General features: G+C 40.2%; 1 protein-coding gene across 1 annotated transcript in view; it reads left to right on the top strand.

Annotated features, from left to right (window-relative positions):
- Nucleotides 1-22,404, top strand: part of LOC117507786 (cadherin-12-like) — a 243,027-nt gene that overhangs the window by 169,255 nt on the left and 51,368 nt on the right. Inside the window, exon 7 of the mRNA XM_034167590.1 lies at nt 8,029-8,165. Coding sequence (XP_034023481.1) covers nt 8,029-8,165 — 137 coding nt within the window. The remainder of the gene's footprint in view (nt 1-8,028; nt 8,166-22,404) is intronic.

Raw genomic sequence — 22,404 nt, 5'->3', positions numbered from 1 at the left:
TGTTTTGTTTTTTTAAAAGGCCAACTGATTCTTCTCTTTTTCTCTCTGTCTGAGACACGGATAGTGGGACACTCCTGATACAGGGTGATCGGGAGATGCCATGCCTGAAGCTGGTGCCACAAACTGCAGTCTGCATTTGGAATGGGCATTACTGTGGGAACAGGCCCACTGATGGCACGAGGGATGCTGGATGACCCCTGCCTGTGGCATAACCACCTGCGTGGACTTCTCATCAAATACATATTAGTTTGTTATTATCATGTTGTTTTGACTTTGTGTTTTCTGTTTCTTCACCTTTGTAAAGCTTTGTAAAAACCATATAACTGTTCGAATGGCCTAAGCAGTGGGTCACCCCTTTGAGTCTGGTCTGCTTGAGGTTTCTTCCTCAGTATCATCACAGGGAGTTTTTCCTGACCACTGTCACCTATGTGCTTGCTCTAGGGGTACGTAAGGTTAGACATAGTCTGTGTGAAGTGCCTTCAATGTAAATATGTTCTGATAACCAGAGCATTTTTTGTTCATATACAGTATGTACGTAAAAGTCTTCTTGAGTCCTACCAAATCTCCATCTTCCACCCACTTCCACTGTCACTATTTTCTCTAAAATAAAACCTACAAAGTGGTAGACAACAACACACTGAGCCTTGTCAGATGGCACATTCTTAAAAATGCATGAGAGCCTTTTGTTTTGTAAGTCTATTAGTAATCTTTGGTCTGGCAGATTGCTTTGTAGTAATGGTTCTTTGACGACGCATCACTCATGCATAACACAAATGGCAAAAATACCTGCTGCATCTCGGATAAGTTGTTTTATTATGAATATTTTATTCCCAAGTAAACAACTGAATGAAAAAAGCAGCAATTTGTACAACAAAAAACTTATGTCCTCTGTTCCTTGCATCTCCTCTTTTGTCTCCACCATATTAAATATTCATCAATAACACAGCTGACATTGTTCATTGCTGTGGCATCACAGAGTAGCTTTCCATTCTGTACTTCAAAACAATAGACCCAATGACCCATCATGCATAGGGAATTACACTTTCAGTCTTTGACTCAACAGATTTGGCTATTTAGGAGGGTTATCTTTAACTTGTGGAAACAAAGAGGCTTCATGAATATTTCATTGTTTGCTGATTCAAAAAAGTCCCCTGAATGAGTTTTAAAATCCCACTTTTGGCCTCTGTATAAAATGATATGATCACAAATCTTGAGAAACTTTGAAAGACACAAGTGCAGTCCATCTGTACCTATGAATATAATGCAATGCTAAAATACCCTCAGCCATATGAGCATTGTGTTAGTTATAATCTGTTGTTGTTTCATTAAATTTTCAGATCCTATTGTCTTATGTACAATTTGTACATCTTGACATGACATCATCATTTGTTCATGTTGTGCAAATCAAGGAATATTTGTAGACCACCTTCTGTGCATTTGCAATTACTAATTAAACAAATTTAGCTCCATAGGAAGTTAGCTTTTCATTGCTGAAAGTTAACATGCAAGCTAACATGTAAAATGTCTTGTAAATGTCTCCAGATGTGTTATCAGGTGAACATAACAGCAGTTTTAGTTTTAGAAGTGTTTATTTCTTCCTACATTTTCCATAATATACCAGAAACAAAACTGGTAGCAAGTAGCTACACCAGGAAGTGATGTCATCATGCTAACCTCTGCAAAATAATAATAATAATAATAATACATTTTATTTGTATAGCGCTTTTCTGGACACTCAAAGACGCTTTACAAACCAAAAGAAAAGGATAAAAACGCTAAGAAAAAACACATTAAAAATCAGGACTGTACATTAAAAGCTAACTTAAACAGATGGGTTTTGAGTTCTTTCTTGAAGGAGGGGAGGTTGGGGCAGAGAGTTCCAGAGGGTAGGGGCAGCAATGGAGAAGGCTCTGTCTCCCCAGGTTTGGAGCCTGGTCCTACAGGGAAAGGACAAAAGGTTTGTGTCGGAGGAGCAGAGAGAGCGTGATGAAGTGTGGCGGTGGAGGAGGTCAGTGAGATATGTGGGGGCCAGGTTATGGAGGGCTTTGAAAGTGATCAGGAGGATTTTGAAGTGAATGCATTGAGTGATGGGGAGCAAGTGGAGGTTTTGTAGGACGGGGGTGATGTGTTCTCGAGTGCGGGTGTGGGTGAGGAGACGGGCAGCAGAGTTTTGTATATACTGTAGTTTATTGAGTATTTTGGAAGGTAAACCATAGAGGATGCTATTGCAATATGTCTTGTAAAATGTCTTGTAAATAAGTTCAGAGGTGTTATTAGGTTTCAAAAACAGCATTTTCACATTTAGAAGTGCCTATTTCTAGCTAGCTTTTACATAATATATGAGAACAATGTACATAAACACCCCCATGACCCTTAATTGGAGTAAGTGGTGGGAGATAAGTATGAATGTGTGTGTAACACATCAAACAAAGCAGTTTTGAAGAGACCAGAAACTGACATCACGGTGCAGCTCTACCTTGACTGGCTGTTACCTGACACTCAAAAACAAAACAGATCAGACTGAAACAGAATGTGACTTTGTAACTTCTTACAATACCTCTTAAAATACATCAGTGTTAGCCATCTTTAAATTGTGTTCAAAGAATGTTCCCTGTGAATTTGAAGAGACTGGCAGTAATAGGAGTGGACTCATATTGAGCACAGACAGATGGACAGACAAAAAGCCTTTGCAGTACCTGATGGCCATATTTGATGACCTCAGGTAAAAATCAAGGACTGTGGGAAATCAACACAAATGTGCTGTCCCTGTTTCAATTTTTCACCATTTATTGTAAGCCCATGAGATAACAATGTAATTAATTTTCATATGTGCGCCAATGTGTACTGAGGTGGCCTTAAGTTGACTCATTAAATTTGTGATCTTTGTCACAGCTGATGATGACTTTTTTTTTTTTTTTTTAATAGACAACTCCAACACTCAGCCAATTATACCAGAAAATAGCGGAGGTGATGGTCTGGTGGTTAAAGCGTTCGGAACAAAGGATCTTCGGTTAAAATCCCAGCCTGACTGGAAAATCTAACAAATTAAAACGAAGACTGGCAAATCAAAGATGGAAATGAAAAGTCCATAGACTCAACAGATCCTACTATAGACTGCAATGCGTGTGTGCTGTCCCATGGGTGGCAGTAAAAGTTGAGGGACTCAACAGACCACACTCAGGCAGAAAATGCTAGCTCTGGGGGTATGGAACATCACCTCATTGTGGGATAAGGTGCTGGAGCTTATGCGTGAGGTGGAGCGTTACAAGTTAGATCTGGTGGGCCTCGCCTCCATTCACAGACTGGGATCTGTAACCACTCTCCTTGATAGGGGTTTGATCTTATTACACTCTGGAGTTGCCCAGGGTATGAGGCGCAGGGCGGGTGTGGGAATACTCACAAGTCCCCAGCTGTGCACCGCTACACTGGAGTTTACCCCGGTAGATGAGAGTGTTGTCTCCCTGAGTCTTCAGGTGGCATGAGAACTCGTGACTGTTGTTTTTGCATATGCACCGAACAACAGTTAGGAGTATTCAACCTTCTTAGAGTCACTGAATGGATTCCTGCATGGGGCTTGGGTGGGAGACTTCATTGTTCTGATGGGGGACTTCAATGCACACATGGGCAATGACCACCTGGAGACCACCTGAGACACCTGGAGAGGCATGATTTGGAGGAGTGGCCTCCCTGATCTAAAGGTGAGCAGTTGTTTGTTATTCAACTTCTATGCTAGTCATGGATTGTCCACAATGAACACCATGTTTGAATACAAAGATGCTCATAAGTGTACATGGTGCCAGAGCACCCTTGGCCGAAGGTCGATAATGGATTTTGTGATCGTAACATTTGATCTGAGGCCACATGTTCTTGACACTCAGGTGAAGAGAGGGGCAGAACTGTCAACTGATTATCTGGATGTGAGCTGGAACAGAGGGTGGGGAAGGACTTTGGACGGACCAGGCAAGCCCAAACAGATAGTGTGGGTGAACTGGGAACATCTGGAGGAGCCCACTGTCTGAAAGATCTTCAACTCACACCTCTGATGGAGCTTTTCTGGCATCTCTGTGGAGGTTGGGGGCATTGAACCAGAATGGGCGATGTTCAAAGCTTCCATGGCTGAAGGTGCAGTGGGAAGCTGAAGGTCTTAGGTGCCTCAAAGGGCGACAAACCTCAAACACTGTGGTGTCAGCAGATCCGATCATGATGCGCACCTCTCTCACGCACCTCCTCTATTTTTGCACACTGTTGCTAAGCAGATCTGTCCCTGCCTTGATTCTTTACTTAGGTTCCTCAATTTCTTCTATTTTGCCCATCACAGCAGGTCTAGTGCCCAGGGGAGAGTTTGTTTTTCGAGCACTTTATGTCCACTTCCGGATCCCGGTACTTCTTCTGTTCCTGACTGGTACTATCGCAGAGCTCCTGATTTGCTATTGCATTCGGGGGAGCCTACTGGTCGCCCTTCAGACTCCAGCATGGTTTGGGATAGGCCTCCTCTCCATCCCTGTGGTGTTCATTTTGCCTTGGGTCAGCCGCTTGGTCACCCTGCGGAATTAGTTTGTTATTGCATGTATCCTTCAGTCATGTTCAATCCAGTTCTAGTTTTGGTTATAGTATTTTATTGTTCTTGTTCCCTTTCTAGGTCTCTCACTTGGTTTCCTGGTTTTCCCCTTTATTTTGGACATATGTCCTTTTGTTTGTCTTTGGGGACATTATATTTTCACCAGTGGTTTTCTGTCACTTACTCCTCTTGCTTTGCACCACTTTGTTTTTCACTCACTCATCCTCTTGACTCTGTTCACTCTTCTTTGCTTCACTAGACCACACCTCCTTCCAGAACATTCACTAACACCTGCCTCTTGTTACACTGATTACATCACCTGTTATTTAAGCCCCTCACTTCCCTCACTCCAGTGCCAGTTCATTGTGATCTTGTTATCCACATTCTAGCCTTTGTTTCTTGTCCTGTTGCCTCTCGGTATTTTTTGTTTGTATGTACTTTGGAAATGCTTTGATGTTTCTTCTTCTTGTATAGTGTTTACATAATACATAGTGCTCTATAATAGCATTACTTTTTCTACTGCTTCTGCTTCTACTTCTTCCTCTTCGGTTCATGTGTATTGTGCTTTGACAGTACAGTGTTTTTTTTTTTTTTGGTGGCACATTGAATGAAAAAAAAGTCACATAATCCAAAATAATCAGAAAATCAGATCAAACAACCATAATGAACAACATTCACCAAAATAAACGAAAATCTACAATATGTAGGATTTTTTTTTTTTTTTTTTTTTAGCAGAAATGAAACACAGCATTCATAGCCACCAGTATTTAGTGAAAAATACCTGTAACAAATACCTCATGTGTTTTCATAAGCTTGGAATGAGTGTTTCATAGCTACCTGGGACTGAGCCCCTCATGGAGGCTGTCAAGTTGCCCCTTCACATTGATACAGTAACCTAAAATGGACATACTACTGACCATTCATACGAAAGTGATGGCTCTGTACACATTCACATCTGTGGACCTGTGAGCAGACACTTGGAAAAAGCCGGGAGTTCACTCAGTATGTGGTCAGTTTATATATATATATATATATATATATATATATATATATATATATATATATATATATATATATATATATATATATATATATGACAAAATTCTGGATATAAGAATAAGATCAACTTTATGTTTCCCGATGGAAATTATTTTGCCAGAGTACCGAAACAGTGACAGTAAACACTGAACAATGTTTTGTTTTTGTTTGTTTTGTTTTTTGTTTTGTTTTGTTTTTTTAAGACATTTGCACAAGATGTTCGAGAATATGGCATAGACGTTTGAGTAACTGAATAACTCTGAATACCTTTGTTCATTATGTATTCATCCTGCAGAGGAGGGAGGAATTACACAGTCTGATTGCCACAGGCAGGAAAGACCTCCTGTGGTATTCTGGGGTGCACCTTGGTGCTCTCTTTCTGTGGCTGAAAGTGGTCTGATAGGACATCAGTGTGGCATGCAGGGGGTGGGAGGTGCTACCTGGGACTGAGCCCCTTATGGAGGCTGTCAAGTTGTCCCTTCACGTTGATACAGTAACCTAAAATGGACATACTTACTCTGCCCTTTGCATTTTGCAGCATGACTTGAAGATTTAAGAAAAAAAAAAGACAAAACAGTGATTCCTGCCCTGTACCTGTCTTCTGGTTGGAAATACAGGTTGACAAGGTTGACAACCATCATTTTTGTGGAATGATGGACCATACATACTGTATTGGTTTTCACAAGAGAAGCTGTAGGAGCACGAATCCCCATCATCAAAAAAGAAAAGATGTGAAGGGAAACAAAATAATGACAGGTGACAACATAATGCAATCTGCAACCTCATCACTAAATTAAAATAAATTCTATAGACTGTAGTTTTAAAGGACATGTAACATGTTATTTCATGTCTCACTTAACAACACAATATCAAAAATATTTATGATTGTGAGTCTATCCATGCAGATGAGGTCATGATTAGTGGTCACTGACATATTTTACTGTCAATTAAAACTCTCTCTTGGAAAGTCAGCAAGTGCAGTGACGTCAGTGTGAGCAAATGTAGAGACAGCATGATAACAAAAAGACGGAAGGAACCGAACTTTGCTACATTAGATAATGAAACTACTGACCATTCATACGAAAGTGATGGCTCTGTACACATTCACATCTGTGGACCTGTGAGCAGACACTTGGAAAAAGCCGGGAGTTCACTCAGTATGTGGTCAGTTTATATATATATATATATATATATATATATATATATATATATATATATATGACAAAATTCTGGATATAAGAATAAGATCAACTTTATGTTTCCCGATGGAAATTATTTTGCCAGAGTACCGAAACAGTGACAGTAAACATTGAACAATGTTTTGTTTTTGTTTTTTGTTTTGTTTTTTTAAGACATTTGCGCAACATGTTCGAGAATATGGCATAGAAGTTTGAGTAACTGAATAACTCTGAATACCTTTGTTCATTATGTATTCATCCTGCAGAGGAGGGAGGAATTACACAGTCTGATTGCCACAGGCAGGAAAGACCTCCTGTGGTATTCTGGGGTGCACCTTGGTGCTCTCTTTCTGTGGCTGAAAGTGGTCTGATAGGACATCAGTGTGGCATGCAGGGGGTGGGAGGTGCTGTCCTGGTTGCTGAGCAGTTTCCTCAACATCCTCCTCTCTGACACCTCCACCACAGACTCCAGTTCCACCTCTAGGACAGTACCAGCTCTCCCGATGAGCTTGTTGAGTCTGTTTGTGTCAGCTGTCTTCAGCCTGCTGCTCCAGCACACTACAGCTTAGAAGATAATGCTGGAGACCACCAAGTGGTAAAACATCGGCAACATATTCCTGCAGACATTGAAACATCTGAGCGTCCTGGGGAAGTATAGTCAGCTCTGACCTTTCTTATACACAAAAGACTACACAGACAACATCTGGACGGGACTGTAAACACAGTCCCATCCAGTTTTTTGTCTATGTAGACACCTTGTAATAGTCCACAATGTCCACCTCAGTTCCCTTGATGGTGACGGGGTTTGGGGAGGTCTTCCAACTTCTGAAGTCCACCACCAGCTCCTTCGTCTTAAATAAGTTACACTGCAGGTGGTTGAGTCCACACCACTCCACAAACCTGTTCACCACACTCCTGTACTCAGCTTACTGGTCACTGCCAATGCAGCCCACAATGACAGAGTTGTCTGAGAAATTCTGCAGATGGCAGGACTGTGACCAGAACCTGAACTCTGAGGTGTAGAGTCTGAAGAGGAAGGGAGACAGGACCACCCCCTGTGGTGTCCTCATGCTGCTCCTGATGGTGTCGGATGTAATATGCCAAAGCCTCACATACTGTGGGCGGCCTGTGAGGTAGTTGGTAAATATGTGCCATTCCAAAAAAATATGAAAAATGTGCATGATTAGACTGGGAAAATGTGTATGGTTTAGTCTTTGTTTTTACATAGCAAATAAATAAATATATTTTCTTCAGGTATTCCATTGATTGGAAGAGTGACTTGGACAGCTACTTTGACATTGACCCAATGGAGGGCACCATTTCCACAAATGAACTTCTGGACAGAGAGAATATCGCCCAACACAACATCTCGATTGTGGCGACCAAACTTAGTAAGTATGACAACATGATCAGTTTAAATTCTTGCAGGATTTTTTTGGCCTTCCTTTACCGAAAATCTGTGTGAAGGATTTAATACACTATTAGCCAAGTCAATACTCAATCCTGTTTTTCTGGGAAGGTTTATAGGCAACTATAAACTATGATTGCTCTCCTACTGGGGTGTATCTCCAGGATATCATCTACTTTAGCATGCCCATCTCAAATGTGTTTTTTTTTTTGTTTGTTTGTTTTGTTTTGGTTTATATATATATATATATATATATATATATATATATATATATATATGTATATATATATATAATTTTTTTTTTCAATAAGCAGATGCAAGCGGTAAACTCCTACAAAGCTGTGACTTTAAGACATGTCATCAAGCTAATTATGTTTTTATGAAGGAAGTGTAGCAAATTTCCGGGTAAACAAGCAAATCCATCGTCATCAAGTCATCAAATCTGCTAAGAACCGTCAAAGTCATTACGCTGGAGGCAGGCTGGTGCTCAATCAAAATTATCCACGCTGTATATTCATTAGGACAGACTGTGAAATATGGGCTGTTAAAACTTGAGTCATTGTTGCCTTGGAAACTGCTATTACTGACTTCCTTTCAAGGTCATGGTAGTGACATGCTAATTCTGGTTTCAATATGTGTGTGCGCAAACATTTCTTTGTGTGGCTTCTGTGCACAAGTGTCAGGAAAGAGGGCGTCGGGGATGGAAAGGATAGGAGGAGGGGAGAGATGGGAGGTGAACGAGGGCATTACCCGATGCTGGAATCAAATGGCATTTACACACCCACTTGGGTTTTATTGCATTCACATCAGCCATGCCATATCACTGAAATCTTTACAACAAATACAACACCAAAAAAAAACAACAAAAAACACCACATTGTAATTTTGAGAGGTACAGTAGTTGCAAGTGCAACATTTTTCTATTGAGTTGGGATGACTTAAATTAGAGAAAGGAGACAACTGCAATGTCTTGTTGAACAGAGATGCATTTAGACGTTTAAAGTGTGTTGCACAGTACTTAGAATTTATCTCCAAAATGTGCAAGGGGAAATCTGTGTTGAGAAATAGAGGTTTTGCTAGGAGTTCATTTGTGAAATTTTGCAGTATGGCTATAGACCTAAATCATACAAAATATGCTTGACCTATGGCCTATCATAGAGTTTGGATAGAGGAATCACACTTAAACAATTTTGTTGTTTTTCTATCATAGACCAGTTGCACTGAAGCACTGTATCAACATAATGTTAACATATTATTAATGAGATCTTAGAATGTTTCTCTTGCTTACTTAAAGGTGAATTATGGAGTTTACTGTAGGTTTCAGATTGCAACCAATCATCACCCCTCTATTTCCAAGTGGGCACCCATACTTAGGCACATTCTCATGAGAATACATTATTTTGCCACTGAGACTGAGAACTAGCCCCCGTTTTTTTTAATCAAAGGATGACCAGTATATCAGTTGGGCTATGATATTGGTCATTATTATCACTTACATGCAGTTGTCATGCGGTATGCATTTTCAGAGGCCCAACGTCCATGCCCAGTTGCCCAAAATGACCGATATTCGCCCGAGTTAGATGATGTTATTTTCATTATTATCACTTACTGAGATACACAACACATTAACAATATTTAATGTCATTTCAAAACGCACGACACCCAGCAAACGCATACAAAAAAAGTTGGCTCACTTTAACTTTTGTCATGTTGGCTGGTACGGCGCTGCTCTCCAAAATCACCAGGGCGTCCTCATCAACCTGGCTGCTTTGGCTGCTGTTCATTGTCGGACTATCCATGATAAAATCATCTGGAATATCCATATTGGGACAAACACACACTTCTCGCCTTTTCATGTTATCGTCTGTGGACAGTTATTGGGTTGCGCATGCTATGACGTCATTACTTTATGCACAGCCGGCAGGTATTGGGATACCCGCCCGTTACTGCAGACAGGTATAGACAGGTAGAGTAAACGTAAATCTATGCTACTGGCCCAGCAATGCCTCAGTAAGTGATAATAAAGTATTAATATTAGCCTTGCCCATATTAAATATTTTCATGTACCAAATAACCAATGCAGAATTTGCTGGAAATTTAGTTATTAAATATTTTGACAAGCATAAAGCACTCTGATGGCATTGTTTCCAATCATGTCAAGCATGGCTGGGACTCCCATCACCCCTTGGTCACGCAACAACAGGCAGATTAAAAGTGGCCAGCTTCCATTCATTTCCAGCCAGAGTGGGCATTTTACAGTGACAAGACACATGTGGTTGCAATACCACCAGGTGGGAAGGCCCAAAATAACTGAGGAGTAACATGACGACTGCCAGTCCGAGTGATGTACATTTGTTGGTTGGTGGTTATATTTATAAAGTTCATGTATGAAATGTAAAACATTTGTTTTGGATTAGATTTCTTCGTCATAAGTGTTTGATAATAAAAATTTAGAAATAATTGTCATTGTTTTCACAACTGTCAGTTGTGCTTTCAAGAGAAACTGTTGTCTTTCTTTCCATCATTCCATCCAACCATACAGCAAAACCACCCACATCCTAAAACTCAAGAACTGTAAAACTCTCAAAATCAAAATGTTTATGTATTAATACTGGGAGGTCAAAGCTCTGCCTGCCCCCAAAAATCATGCATTTCTAAAACTGAGAAATTGATTTTTTGGGTTTGTTTGTTTGTTTCTTTTTATTTAAAAAAAAAAACTGAATTTTTGATTTCAACTAGGAAATGTTTTTAGAATGCTCACATTGCCTGCTAGATTATGACAAAAGCTTCACATATGTGCAAGGTCTTGACTGTTTATTCATTTGAGAAGTTATTTTTTTTGCAAAAATAAGATTGCTCACTCCCTCTAATTAAGGGTCACGGGGTGCTGAAGCCTATCCCAGCAGTCATAGGGAGTGAGGCGAGGAACACCATGGACAAGACGCCAGTCTGTCACAGGGCCACATTTTGACAAGCAAACACATTCACACCTACAGACAATTTAAAGTTTCCAGTCCACCTAACCTGCATGTCTTTGGAAGTGGGAGGACGCTACAGCACCTGGACAGAACCCATGCAAACAAAGGGTGAACATGCAAACTCCACACATAAAGGCCACATATGGGAATCGATCCCATGACCTTCTTGCTGTGAGGCAACAGTGCTAACCACACCGTGCTGCCAAATATGTTGGGCTGACAGCCACAAATCAACTTATAGTTGGGTCATTCCATGTCAATTCATCGAGCGCCTCACGTACTTTGTCTCAGATTTTCTTCAAATTTGAATCAAATATTCCCAGACTATTCAGAACAACAAATCTGAAGTTTGAGGCCTGTAGGCCAAGTAGTTTCTGACATATGGCCAATTTAGTGTGCATGGGGTCTGCCGTTTTTTTAGGCAAAAATTATGGCCGTCATTTCTGGAGCCATGTTCAAGGTAGAATATCTCAGCAAATAATAGACTTAGAGGACTGAACTTTTCTGTGGCAGTTGTCATGGACACCCAGACTTGGACTACAGTCAAACAACAGACATTGACACTAAACTGTGAAGTTTATGTATGCTCAAACTATGGAAAATATTACATTGACTATTGTGAGCATCCATGTTTGAGACACTGAAGCATACTATTACACTCAAAGAAGCCTTTCCATTTCTTGGCTCCTTAATGCCAGCTATACTGGCTATGAAATATGTAAATTTGGCATATCTGTGGTAAACAGTTATTGTGGGAGAAACCTCTGAAATCTGAAAAAAAAAACATTTTGTGGTCGAATTTTATTAGAAGAAAAGCTCATGTGGGCAGTAAATAAAACTTTTCAAACTGATCCCATTTTGAAGGTATTGATATCTACTTTATGTGTTATAAATATGGCCTTCTTTATGAAACTCCTTCCTGGTTAATTTAAGCATCCAATTATGGCTAATTTTATGGTTAATTTGATATAAGCCTAGTAACCGTGGAAACCTTGGGGAATCCCCCTGGCAGATCTATGTGCAAGCATTCTGGGGTGTGCCATGAATTATATGAATGCAGTGTGTGCTCACAATTAAAATGAAATTGTCATTTCAGCACTAGAAATACATTTGCGAGTGCACAAATTAGCCATGCATGCAAATTAGCCAACCCCATGCACACTAAATTGGACATATCTCAGAAACTACTTGGCCTACAGGCCTCAAACATCAAATTTGTTGTTCTGAATAATCTAGGAATATTTGATTAAAATTTAAAGAAAATCTGAGACAAAGTGCGTGAGGCCCCTCAAATATTTGTTGAATTGACATGGAATGGCCCAGTTGTGTCCCTTGTCCTAATGGGCAATTTACTTGTATGTATATGTCAGCAGATATGTCAGTTGTCGAATATCAGTTTTTCATCAGTCCCCAAAAATTCCATATTGGTCAGGCTCTACTTTTTATATACAAGCAAAAAAATATTTTTGATTAAATATTTGATTCAAAAATATTTGAATATGTGAGAATCAGTCTGCACATCTGTCCATGACTCTTATAATTGCAGGACTTCCTGAGCTGTTTTGTGAATTTTGAAGATACTTCACATAAGGGTTACACCCCATATGAAGATGTGTATAACTGGTGTGACCTTGTCCAGAAGACAATTTGATTTTTATATTTAATTGATGTGCCATGTGATATTAGCCTTGTAAGCCCAATTCCTCCTAAACATTTTTGGTGGATTTTAAAGGACCATCACACATATTAAGATGTTCATGATAGGTAATAATTGCGGTCCGATTTGCCAAGGGATAATTATTGCAATGCTGTGTTTAATTGATGCGTCACATTATATCTATATTGTTGAAAGACCTCCTCCAAAACCACTCTCTGGATTTTCATGTAATTTCATACAGTGGTAGCATGCCATATGAATATGTGCATGAAGAAAAATAATTCAGGTTCAATGTCTTCAATGGAAGGTAACTGGAATTTTACTGCTTTTTCAATACATCAGTCTCATCATTTGTATTTTGTAGGGTTGGCCAATTTGTTTACTATTCTTATTCTTATTTGTTATCTATATTATAATAGCCAAGTGTCCTCTATGTGCATGTGCATGTGTGCATGCATGCGTGTGTGTATGGCTTCGATCATGGCAAACCTGAGGACAGCTGACATTTGTCGTTTGGTATGCTTATGTATTCTGGATCAAGGATGAATGCTGTCAAAAGGGAAAGCTGATAGGACAAATGCATTTTGAGAAATTAGCAATTTTAGCTAACCAGTAAACAGTGGACATTGTGCTGCAATGCATCACGGGAGTTTGGGGGTTTCGGGTTTTAAATGTTGTTTTTGTGGTTCATGTTAGTATAACAGTATTTTTAGTGTTATTGATTTAATTTGATTTTGGAGTTCCATTGGTTTAGTCAGATTAGTTAAGTGTTATTTTGCTGTTACCATGAGTGGGAGTGATACTGGGAACATGAACCTTAAGTGTCATGCTCCCAGTACCATAAGTGAGAAATGTAGTGCTGTTAATGTCTACTGCCAAAGTCTCTGTCAAATTAAAAGCACCTGCTTAAAGCAGAATGCAGAAAAGACAAAAAAAGGTTTGCGTGTGTGCAATTTTGATCACGCACAAACTGTGGAGAGCTGACATTTGCCGTGTGGTATGTTTATGTGTAATGGGTCAAAGACGAATGGTGCCAAAACTGAATGTTGAAATGACTATTTTTTAGAGAAACTACATATATTAGCTTACAAAACTGAACAATGGACATTGATATTTACATTCTGGACTCACATGCCAATCCAGCAGGGGGCAGTAAATCATCTATATAATAAAAGCACAATTGCATGCCTGCATGATTTTATTCAATAAGTTCATTGTAATTACATAATATAATTGGAAACACATTAAAAATACATGGATGACATAAGACATTTAACAATCAAATGACAAAATCAAAGAAAAAATGAAATATTAAAAATAATAATATTGATAATAACAATAATCATCATAATGCATGTATGATAATAAGAACCTAAACAATTTATAAATGCATTAATACTGTAAAATAACTTTAAAAAATATGTAGTTAACATGATTAAATGAAGGGGTTGAGTTTTTGTTCTAAACACTGTTGAGGTCTAAGGTTCTATAAACATTCAAAACTCGCACACCATTCCAACTCATTATAGAAACTTTGCACAATTTATCACCACCCTTGAAAAATGTCAGCTACCTACAGTGAGGAAAATAAGTATGTGAACACCCTGCAATTTTGCATGTTCTCCCACTTAGAAATCATGGAGGGGTCTGAAATTTTCATCTTAGGTGCATGTCCACTGTGAGAGACATAATCTTAAAAAAAAAAAAAATCCGGAAATCACAATGTATGATTTTTTTAAATAATTTATTTGTATATTACTGCTGCAAATAAGTATTTGAACCCCTACCAACCAGCAAGAATTGTGGCTCACACAGACCTGTTAATTTTTCTTTAAGAAGCCCTCTTTTTCTGCACTCTTTACCTGTATTAATGGCACCTGTTTGAACTTGTTACCTGTATAAAAGACACCTGTTCACACACTCAATCAATCACACTCCAACCTGTCCACCATAGCCAAGACCAAAGAGCTGTCTAAGGACACCAGGAACAAAACTGTAGACCTGCACAAGGCTGGGATGGACTACAGGACAACAGGCAAGCAGCTTGGTAAAAGACAACAACTGTTATGATTATTTATTAGAAAGTGGAAGAAACACAAGATGACTGTCAATCTCCCTCGGTCTGGGATTCCATGCAAAATCTCACTTTGCGGAGTAAGGATGATTCTGAGAAAGCTCAGAACTACACAGGAGGACCTGGTCAATGACCTGAAGAGAGCTGGGACCACAGTCACAAAGATTACATTAGTAACACATGATGCTGTCATGGTTTAAAATCCTGCAGGGCAGCAAGGTCCCCCAGCTCAAGCCAGCACCTGTTCAGACCCATTTGAAGTTCACCAGTGACCATGTGGATGATCCAGAGGAGGCATGGGAAAAGGCCATGTAGATGAGACCATAATAGAGCTTTTTGGAATCAACTCCACTTACCATGTTTAGAGGATGAGAACAACCCCAAGAAAACCATCCCAACCGTGAAGCAAGGGGGGAGGAAACATCATACTCTGGGGGTGCTCTTCTGCAAAGGGGACAGGACGACTGCACTGTGTTGAAGGGAGGATGGATGGGGTCATGTATTGCAAGATTTTGGCAAACAACCTCCTTCCCTCAGTAAGAGCATTGAAGATGGGTCATGGCTGGGTCTTCCAGCATGACAATGACCCCAAACACACAGCCAAGGCAACTAAGGAGGGGCTCCATAAGAAGCATTTCAAGGTCCTGGAGTGGCCTGACCAGTCTCCAGACCTGAACTCAATAGAAAATCTTTGGAGGGAGCTGAAACTCCAAACCTGAAAGATCTAGAGAAGAACTGTATAGAGGAGTGGACCAAAATCCCTGTTGCAGTGTGTGCAAACCTGGTGAAATACTACAGGAAAAGTTTGACCTCTGTAATTGCAAACAAAGGCTACTGTACCAAATATTAACATTGATTTTCACAGGTGTTCAAATACTTATTTTGCAGCAGTAACATACAAATAAATTATTTTAAAAAAATCATACATTGTGATTTCCGGATTTTTTTTTTTTTTTTTTTTTTTAGATTATGTCTCTCACAGTGGACATGCACCTACGATGAAAATTTCAGACCCCTCCATGATTTCTAAGTGGGAGAACTTGCAAAATCGCAGGGTGTTCAAATACTTATTTTCCTCACTGTATTTTATAAACACAACCCAATCTAGAGCCCGTGGATTCCCACGGGCAACATGCTAGTTATTATTTAATCAGAAATCATTTACTTTCACCTGTATATAACATATACATTGACCTAGTATGGTAAAGTGGGGGATACTCTTGAACACAGGTATGTAGTTCATCTCGATTAGTATTTGGTACAACTTTATGCCTTAGGCATTGGATAGTTCTTATTGTTTATGTGAGGTGCATTGTATCATCATCATAATCATCTCTGGGATGGTGAGTGCCTGTTATTCAGGCTTTAAATGATACACAGAACAATAAATGCTGAAGACAAACACGTCAGCTCCAGCACTAACAGATTGTATGAAGAGACCATGCACACAACAAAAAAATATTTGACTTTTCATCACATTCAAGAAGCATTCATTGTCCCTGCAGATCTCTTCATTTGACACATGCCTTCATGTTCCTTGTGTCCTTGCAGTGAATGCATTTTAACATCTGTCCTCCCGCACCTTTTATTCTCACATAACAATGACTCAGAGGTAAGCATCCAACAATGCGAGTTGTCGGATGACATTTTCAACAGATAAAGGCACCTTTGCACTGGAATGATTAGCCTGGCACCTGAGCTGGAGCATTTTTCAATTCATGAAGCCTGCGAGATTTTCTCCGGTCACTCCTGGACACCACAGTCATGCAGCAAAACAAGAACACCATCTGCTGCTCTCTTGGGACACGGCACACAACAGAAGGAACAGAATTAACCTTTTGATTTCATGAATTTTTCCCAACAGCCATTGTTACTGAGTCAAAATTTAGATAATTACCTCTGTCAACAAGGTTTTTTTTTTCACCTCTGTTTGTTTGTGAACAGCTTGTACCCCACAATTTTTTCATATATTGTTTTATAACAGAGGATTCATATGCTGATAGGCAAGAACTGATTGAATTTTCAAGGTCAAACTCAGGAAAAATCTTGGAAAATTGGAAAAATCCCTATTCTTTAAGGGCCCGGTCCCACCGGCATTTAGGAGGATTTGCGTATTGCACACAAAATTGGCTCATATTCATATTCATATTGGCTCAACATCCGCAATATGAGTGAAACATGCTTGTATGAGTCGGCCGACACCCACACACATCCGCAATTATCTGCAGAGGCACGTTTTTCTGTTACCAGGATTTTTGAGCTGCACAAAATTTTGGCTGTGGATGACATCCGCCTTACATACTCAATACATACTCAATACATACACAATACATACTCACTCTATGCACTGTATATTCGCCGTCATCTGCTGATATCGGCAACTGACAGGGATTTGCGGCTTGGCAGCGGACTGGGACAATGTGTAAAATGGATATTTTGCGTGCCAATCCTGTCCACATCACGGACTAAAATAAGTTGTAGCGACTGCATGCAGATTGGCCACGAATAAAGCATTTTAATTACATCTGCTTTGCATCTGATTTGTGGCGGATGCAAATCAGATGCACTGTGTTCAAAGCTGGACGCAGTTCTTTGTTTTACTGGGTGCCACGCGCTCTGCGCTGGACGCTGCCTATATAAAATAATTATTTTGTGGTGGATTAATCATTTTATTCTGCAAATTGCCTGTTTAAAATGGCTCTAATCACCTCCTGTATCACAGAGGAAGCTGCAGCTGGGCCGTTCTCACGCACGCGTGAACGGCTAACAAGCTGCAGAAAGCATTTTTAGCTGTCTAAAAAGGTAATTATTTGACTTGTTTACATTATCAAGGCTTGATAAAACAGTTGCATGTTTTTTCCTTCTTGTCTACAGCTGTTGCAGTACTTATTACTGTTTATAACAGATTTAACTTCTTGTTATAATCATTCAGATGAGCTGTGCTCTGATGCGATCCGCTGACGTCATCACTCGCCCTGTTCACTGCTTGTTTACTCCAATCAACTTGTCCAAGTCCAGCAAATGCTCCAGAGGCTGTATTGTTGGTGTGAATAATGATGCCGACGGCCCGAGTGCACTTCATTTATGACCACAATGCAGATGCCGTGCACGTGCAACACGTGCGTGATGCATCATAATACACCCGTAATACTGCCGTGATAATAGCAATGCGTCTGATCCATTTCCTCACTACATGCGTTATACATCTGTGATTGTTCATCATATATCCGCTATATATTATTAATATATCAGTAATTCATACTGAGACATTTGTCATTTTTGGTCATTTTTGTTGCGGACGACAACGAACGCCGTAATTTGTATACTCAATTCATGCGCAATTAATCCGGGCCCTAACATTGATCAAATTTACAAAAATTCATAACTGTGTCAAAAAAAGATCAACTTTCTTTCATATTTTCGAGAGTGTTATGTAGGATGGTACGCTTTATCAACTGACAAAGTTTGATCCGGATCTGATCCGCATTACAGATTTTGTGGCCACTTAAATTTAACAGTCAAAACCCTATTTAATGTATATTTTACATTATATCCTCATCAAACATGCCCTAATCACTCTCATATTTGAACGTGAGGTGCAAACCGGCACTCACTATATCTTCACAAAGTTTGATCGAGATCTCATCCGGATTGTGGATTTTGTGGACATTTGAATTTATTATTGAAAAGCCAATTTGGTGTACATTTTGCATTATATCTCACTCAGCAGTGCCTCAATCGCTCATTTTTCTGTTATGGATTTACCTACACCACCAAAATTGGATGGTGGTTCCAATTTCATAGTGTTTGTCTATCTTCCAGTTATCAATCAGAAACTGTGCCAAAAAGCAGACAAATTGTGCAGAGCAAAGATAACCAACATTCTGTGAAAGACCTGACAACACAATAAAAAACCTTTAATTCAAATGCATGAACTAAATACATAATCCTGACATTTGATTACATCTAATTTAGCTTGTGAAAAGTCACTTCTAACAGGATTTTGACCTTGATTTTTTTTTTTTTTCAAGGTAAAAATTTGTGGAATTGGAAAGTTTATGGTCTATAAGCAGGGTGCTCTAGTTAAATTCAATAATAACCTAAAATACAATTCACATCCATGAACGTGATTCCGAACATAATGCTTCCTCTGCTTGCAATCATGTGACTTTTTTTTTTTAATTAACATCTGATTAATTAACAAGTCGTAAGGAAAAGCAGTTTAAGCAGAAAACATCATGGCTCATCAGTCAAACAATCTGTGCCAACATGGGATCCAGATTCAATAAAATTAATGGTGCATGTGGGCTCAAATGCTTGTGCCAGGCTGATTTAAATGTAACCATTATACCATTGCTCCATCTAGTGGGGTAAATGATATATTACTCATGACATGCTGAGAGTCAGCAAGCCCTTATGGAGATTAGCTTCCCGCATCACTGACTGAGGGGATCGATGGATTCATGAGCGTTAAGCATTCAATTTTTTTCTTGCAGAATACATCGCTCCATGAGATATTAAGTTGTTGAGACTTTATTTTTAAGAGATCAGTGTTTTTGGAGGATGAGCTCCAGTGTTAGTAGTTGAGTCGGTGCAAAGCAGAAAATCCAGCACTCCATCTCGGCTTTACCTCACTGTAAAAATTGCTTTTTTTTTCTATCAAGGTCAGAGACAGGTTACTAACTGCTCAGCGGTTGCGTCTCCAATCCCCTTTGGGATGAGTGCACAAATCGCCCCCTCTGGCATTCTTCACAACCACCCAGCTACACACAAAGACTTGCCGACAACCCCCGCCGCTGCAGCGCAAAGCCTATTCCCAACATCAAATCCGTAAAGTTTACCTTACTCTGGCTTTCACACTGTAAGAGCATTTCCCCTGTCATGCCCCTGCAGTGAGGAGGCATTGTAACAAACAACCCTGGATTCATGTTAGTCCTTCTCTGGGGGGCTTTCAGGCTGTAATTAATATGGGCTGCACATCTTCTGGCTAAAAACCATAACAGAACCCAGGGAAAAAAAAAAAAAGACTTGTAAAGAAAGCCTTCTCTCTACAGGGCCGCATCCTGTAATGCAAACGTGCATGCGCAATTTATTTACAAGCAGCATATTTAGTCTGTGTCCTGTTCAATCCATCATCAGTCAAAAGCATCATAAAATAACAGCATCAGGGTTCAATATATGCAGAGACACGTTCCTGACAGACGGCTGGAATCAGCAAACGTGCAGCCGCTCGACATTTGCTCAAGGACACTTGGGTATTACAGCCTCTTTATCCACTAAGCCCTCCTGCTGCAACAGCTGATAAACCTTTATGTTCCCCCCCCCCCCCCCCCCCCCCCTCACTGGAACATGTAGTACTGCAGCTGGCCACATGATGTCACTGCTGTAAAAACGACATTATGCATTTTTATGCTTGTTCCATTCCATCCAGACCTCAGTTGACATTTGGGGATCGGTTAAACGTGCATGACCCCTTTAAGCTGATGAAAACATTTTTTTGTTGTTGTTGTTGGGGGGGGGGGGGGGTCATATTTGCATGAATATGTAATTAAAATACTGGATTCTTTTTATCTTTTTGGGTCTTTCTTCTTTGTCATTTGTATTTCTCTGTGCTCCTTCATGGATTTGATTGTTGATTTTATTTTCCTCTTGACACATTTTTATTTTCTCATCCCATCTTTGTTTGGGACCAGGTGCAAATTGACATTAAGTGGTTGTCTCAAAAGCGAGGATGTGTCTGCTGCAGCTACATTTGTGTAAAATCCTTCCCAATGGGTTGTGTGCACTCGTGTCTAGGGGTGCACTGAGTGGATTTTATGGATCTTTACTTGTCAGATTCATGGTAAAATTCCTGAATTGATAACAACAGCCTTTTGGTGCATATTTCACCACAAAATGCAATCACAGAGAAAAAGATACTTTCTAACCTGTGTTTTTATTTATTTATTTATTTTTTATTAATTTGAACTTTTGTACAGTCTTAAATATGAAGCCATGACACAATGATAAGTAACAGAAAACATTTGAACTTTCTTTGGCTAAAAAGGAACAATGTTGCTATACCTTACTGAATCATTGTCTGGTACAAATGTATCTAGGTGAGTCACTTGTTGCTGAATAGACTGTCCAGAAACAGTATTCAGCTGGGTTATTGGTCCATGAAAATGGGGTGTGTGCAACCCCCCACCACCACGGATCTGCCCCTGTACAAACTTACAAGATAGTTGTCAAAAAGCAGTATGCCACAATCTGTTGTGTGTTGGGGGGGGCGTGGCTGGATGTTTTGGTGTTCTTTTCTTTTCTTTGCTCTCCAGGTGGCATGAGGGCTGATTTGTCTGTGAAGAAGGTGCTGGCTGAAGAGTCTTCACCCTCATCAACATCATGGAAAGCACCTGTGCTTGGTGCTCACGTGCAACCTGGACGACTTGCAGCTGAAGCAGATAATTGGATGGCGTTCTGCATTTAAGTCATGTGTGATTCAAGCAGAACTGCCGGGAACTCGACCTTGTGACGTTCGTTTGTGAGACGCTGAGGACCGCGCCTGGGTTTTGACACATCGAGCCCGTGAAGCAGGGAGGGGTGAGGACACATGCTGTCAGCACACACGAAAGGTAATTAAGTGTTTAAGTACTTGTTGATAGTAACTTGGTGTTTTGTTACACAGTGTACTGGAATTGTAAAGAGAATTGCGTAGTTTGCTTCTCACTGCTGTGGCGTGAAGGATAAGTGATCCTCCACTTGTTGTGAGAGGCTGCTCATTTGCATAAAGTAAAAGAAAGGACACTGACCTGAGTGTGTTGCTGGCAGCGTGTGTTTATTAGAAGATATAGTTGTATCTGTTGACTTACCTCACCGTCTCTTTGCTTCACAGAGAATCAGTTTGTCGTGTCCACCTGGGGGGTGTTTGGCGGTGGTAGGAAGTCCAGGAGCGCCGGCTTTAATCCTTGCGGGCGCTGGAGAGCGAGCCACGAATCACTCCACCAGAGGGACGTTGTTTTTTTATGTTTTTACACTTTTAAACACAGGTGTATAATAAATAGTTTTTGTTTGGAACCGCTTTCTGGTTATTTTTAGCGCTGGGTCCTGTCTGACGCAGGTTCGCTCCTCAATCCGCGTCGACACGTAACAGTAGTTCCCGGCCATTCCATAATGGACCCAGCGGCAGAAGCGGTTCCTTTTGTCGAAAAAGTTCAGGAACACTTGGAGAACATACGGGAGCAATTACAGCATCTCGCGAACCAAATTAAACAAACAGATGCCCGTGTTACGGAGCTTGCAGCGCAAGCTGTTCTGCTTCCTGCTGCTCCAGCTGCGGCACTATCGATATCGGTGCCGATAACTCCGTCACCCACAGGTTGGAATGCCGCAGTTTTACGAGGCGTATTTGTGGACGGGTTAAATGAGTCATTAAAAGACGAGCTGGCGGTCCGTGATGAGCCAAACGATTTAGACGAGCTAATATCGTTGGTGATTCGTCTAGATGATCGGATGAAGGAGCGTGGACGCGAGAGAG

This window comes from Thalassophryne amazonica, chromosome 1 (genome assembly GCF_902500255.1).
Source record: "Thalassophryne amazonica chromosome 1, fThaAma1.1, whole genome shotgun sequence".
In the NCBI taxonomy this organism is placed as follows: domain Eukaryota; kingdom Metazoa; phylum Chordata; class Actinopteri; order Batrachoidiformes; family Batrachoididae; genus Thalassophryne; species Thalassophryne amazonica.
Note: the sequence above shows the minus strand (reverse complement) of the source record. Positions and strands in the feature narration are given on the sequence as shown.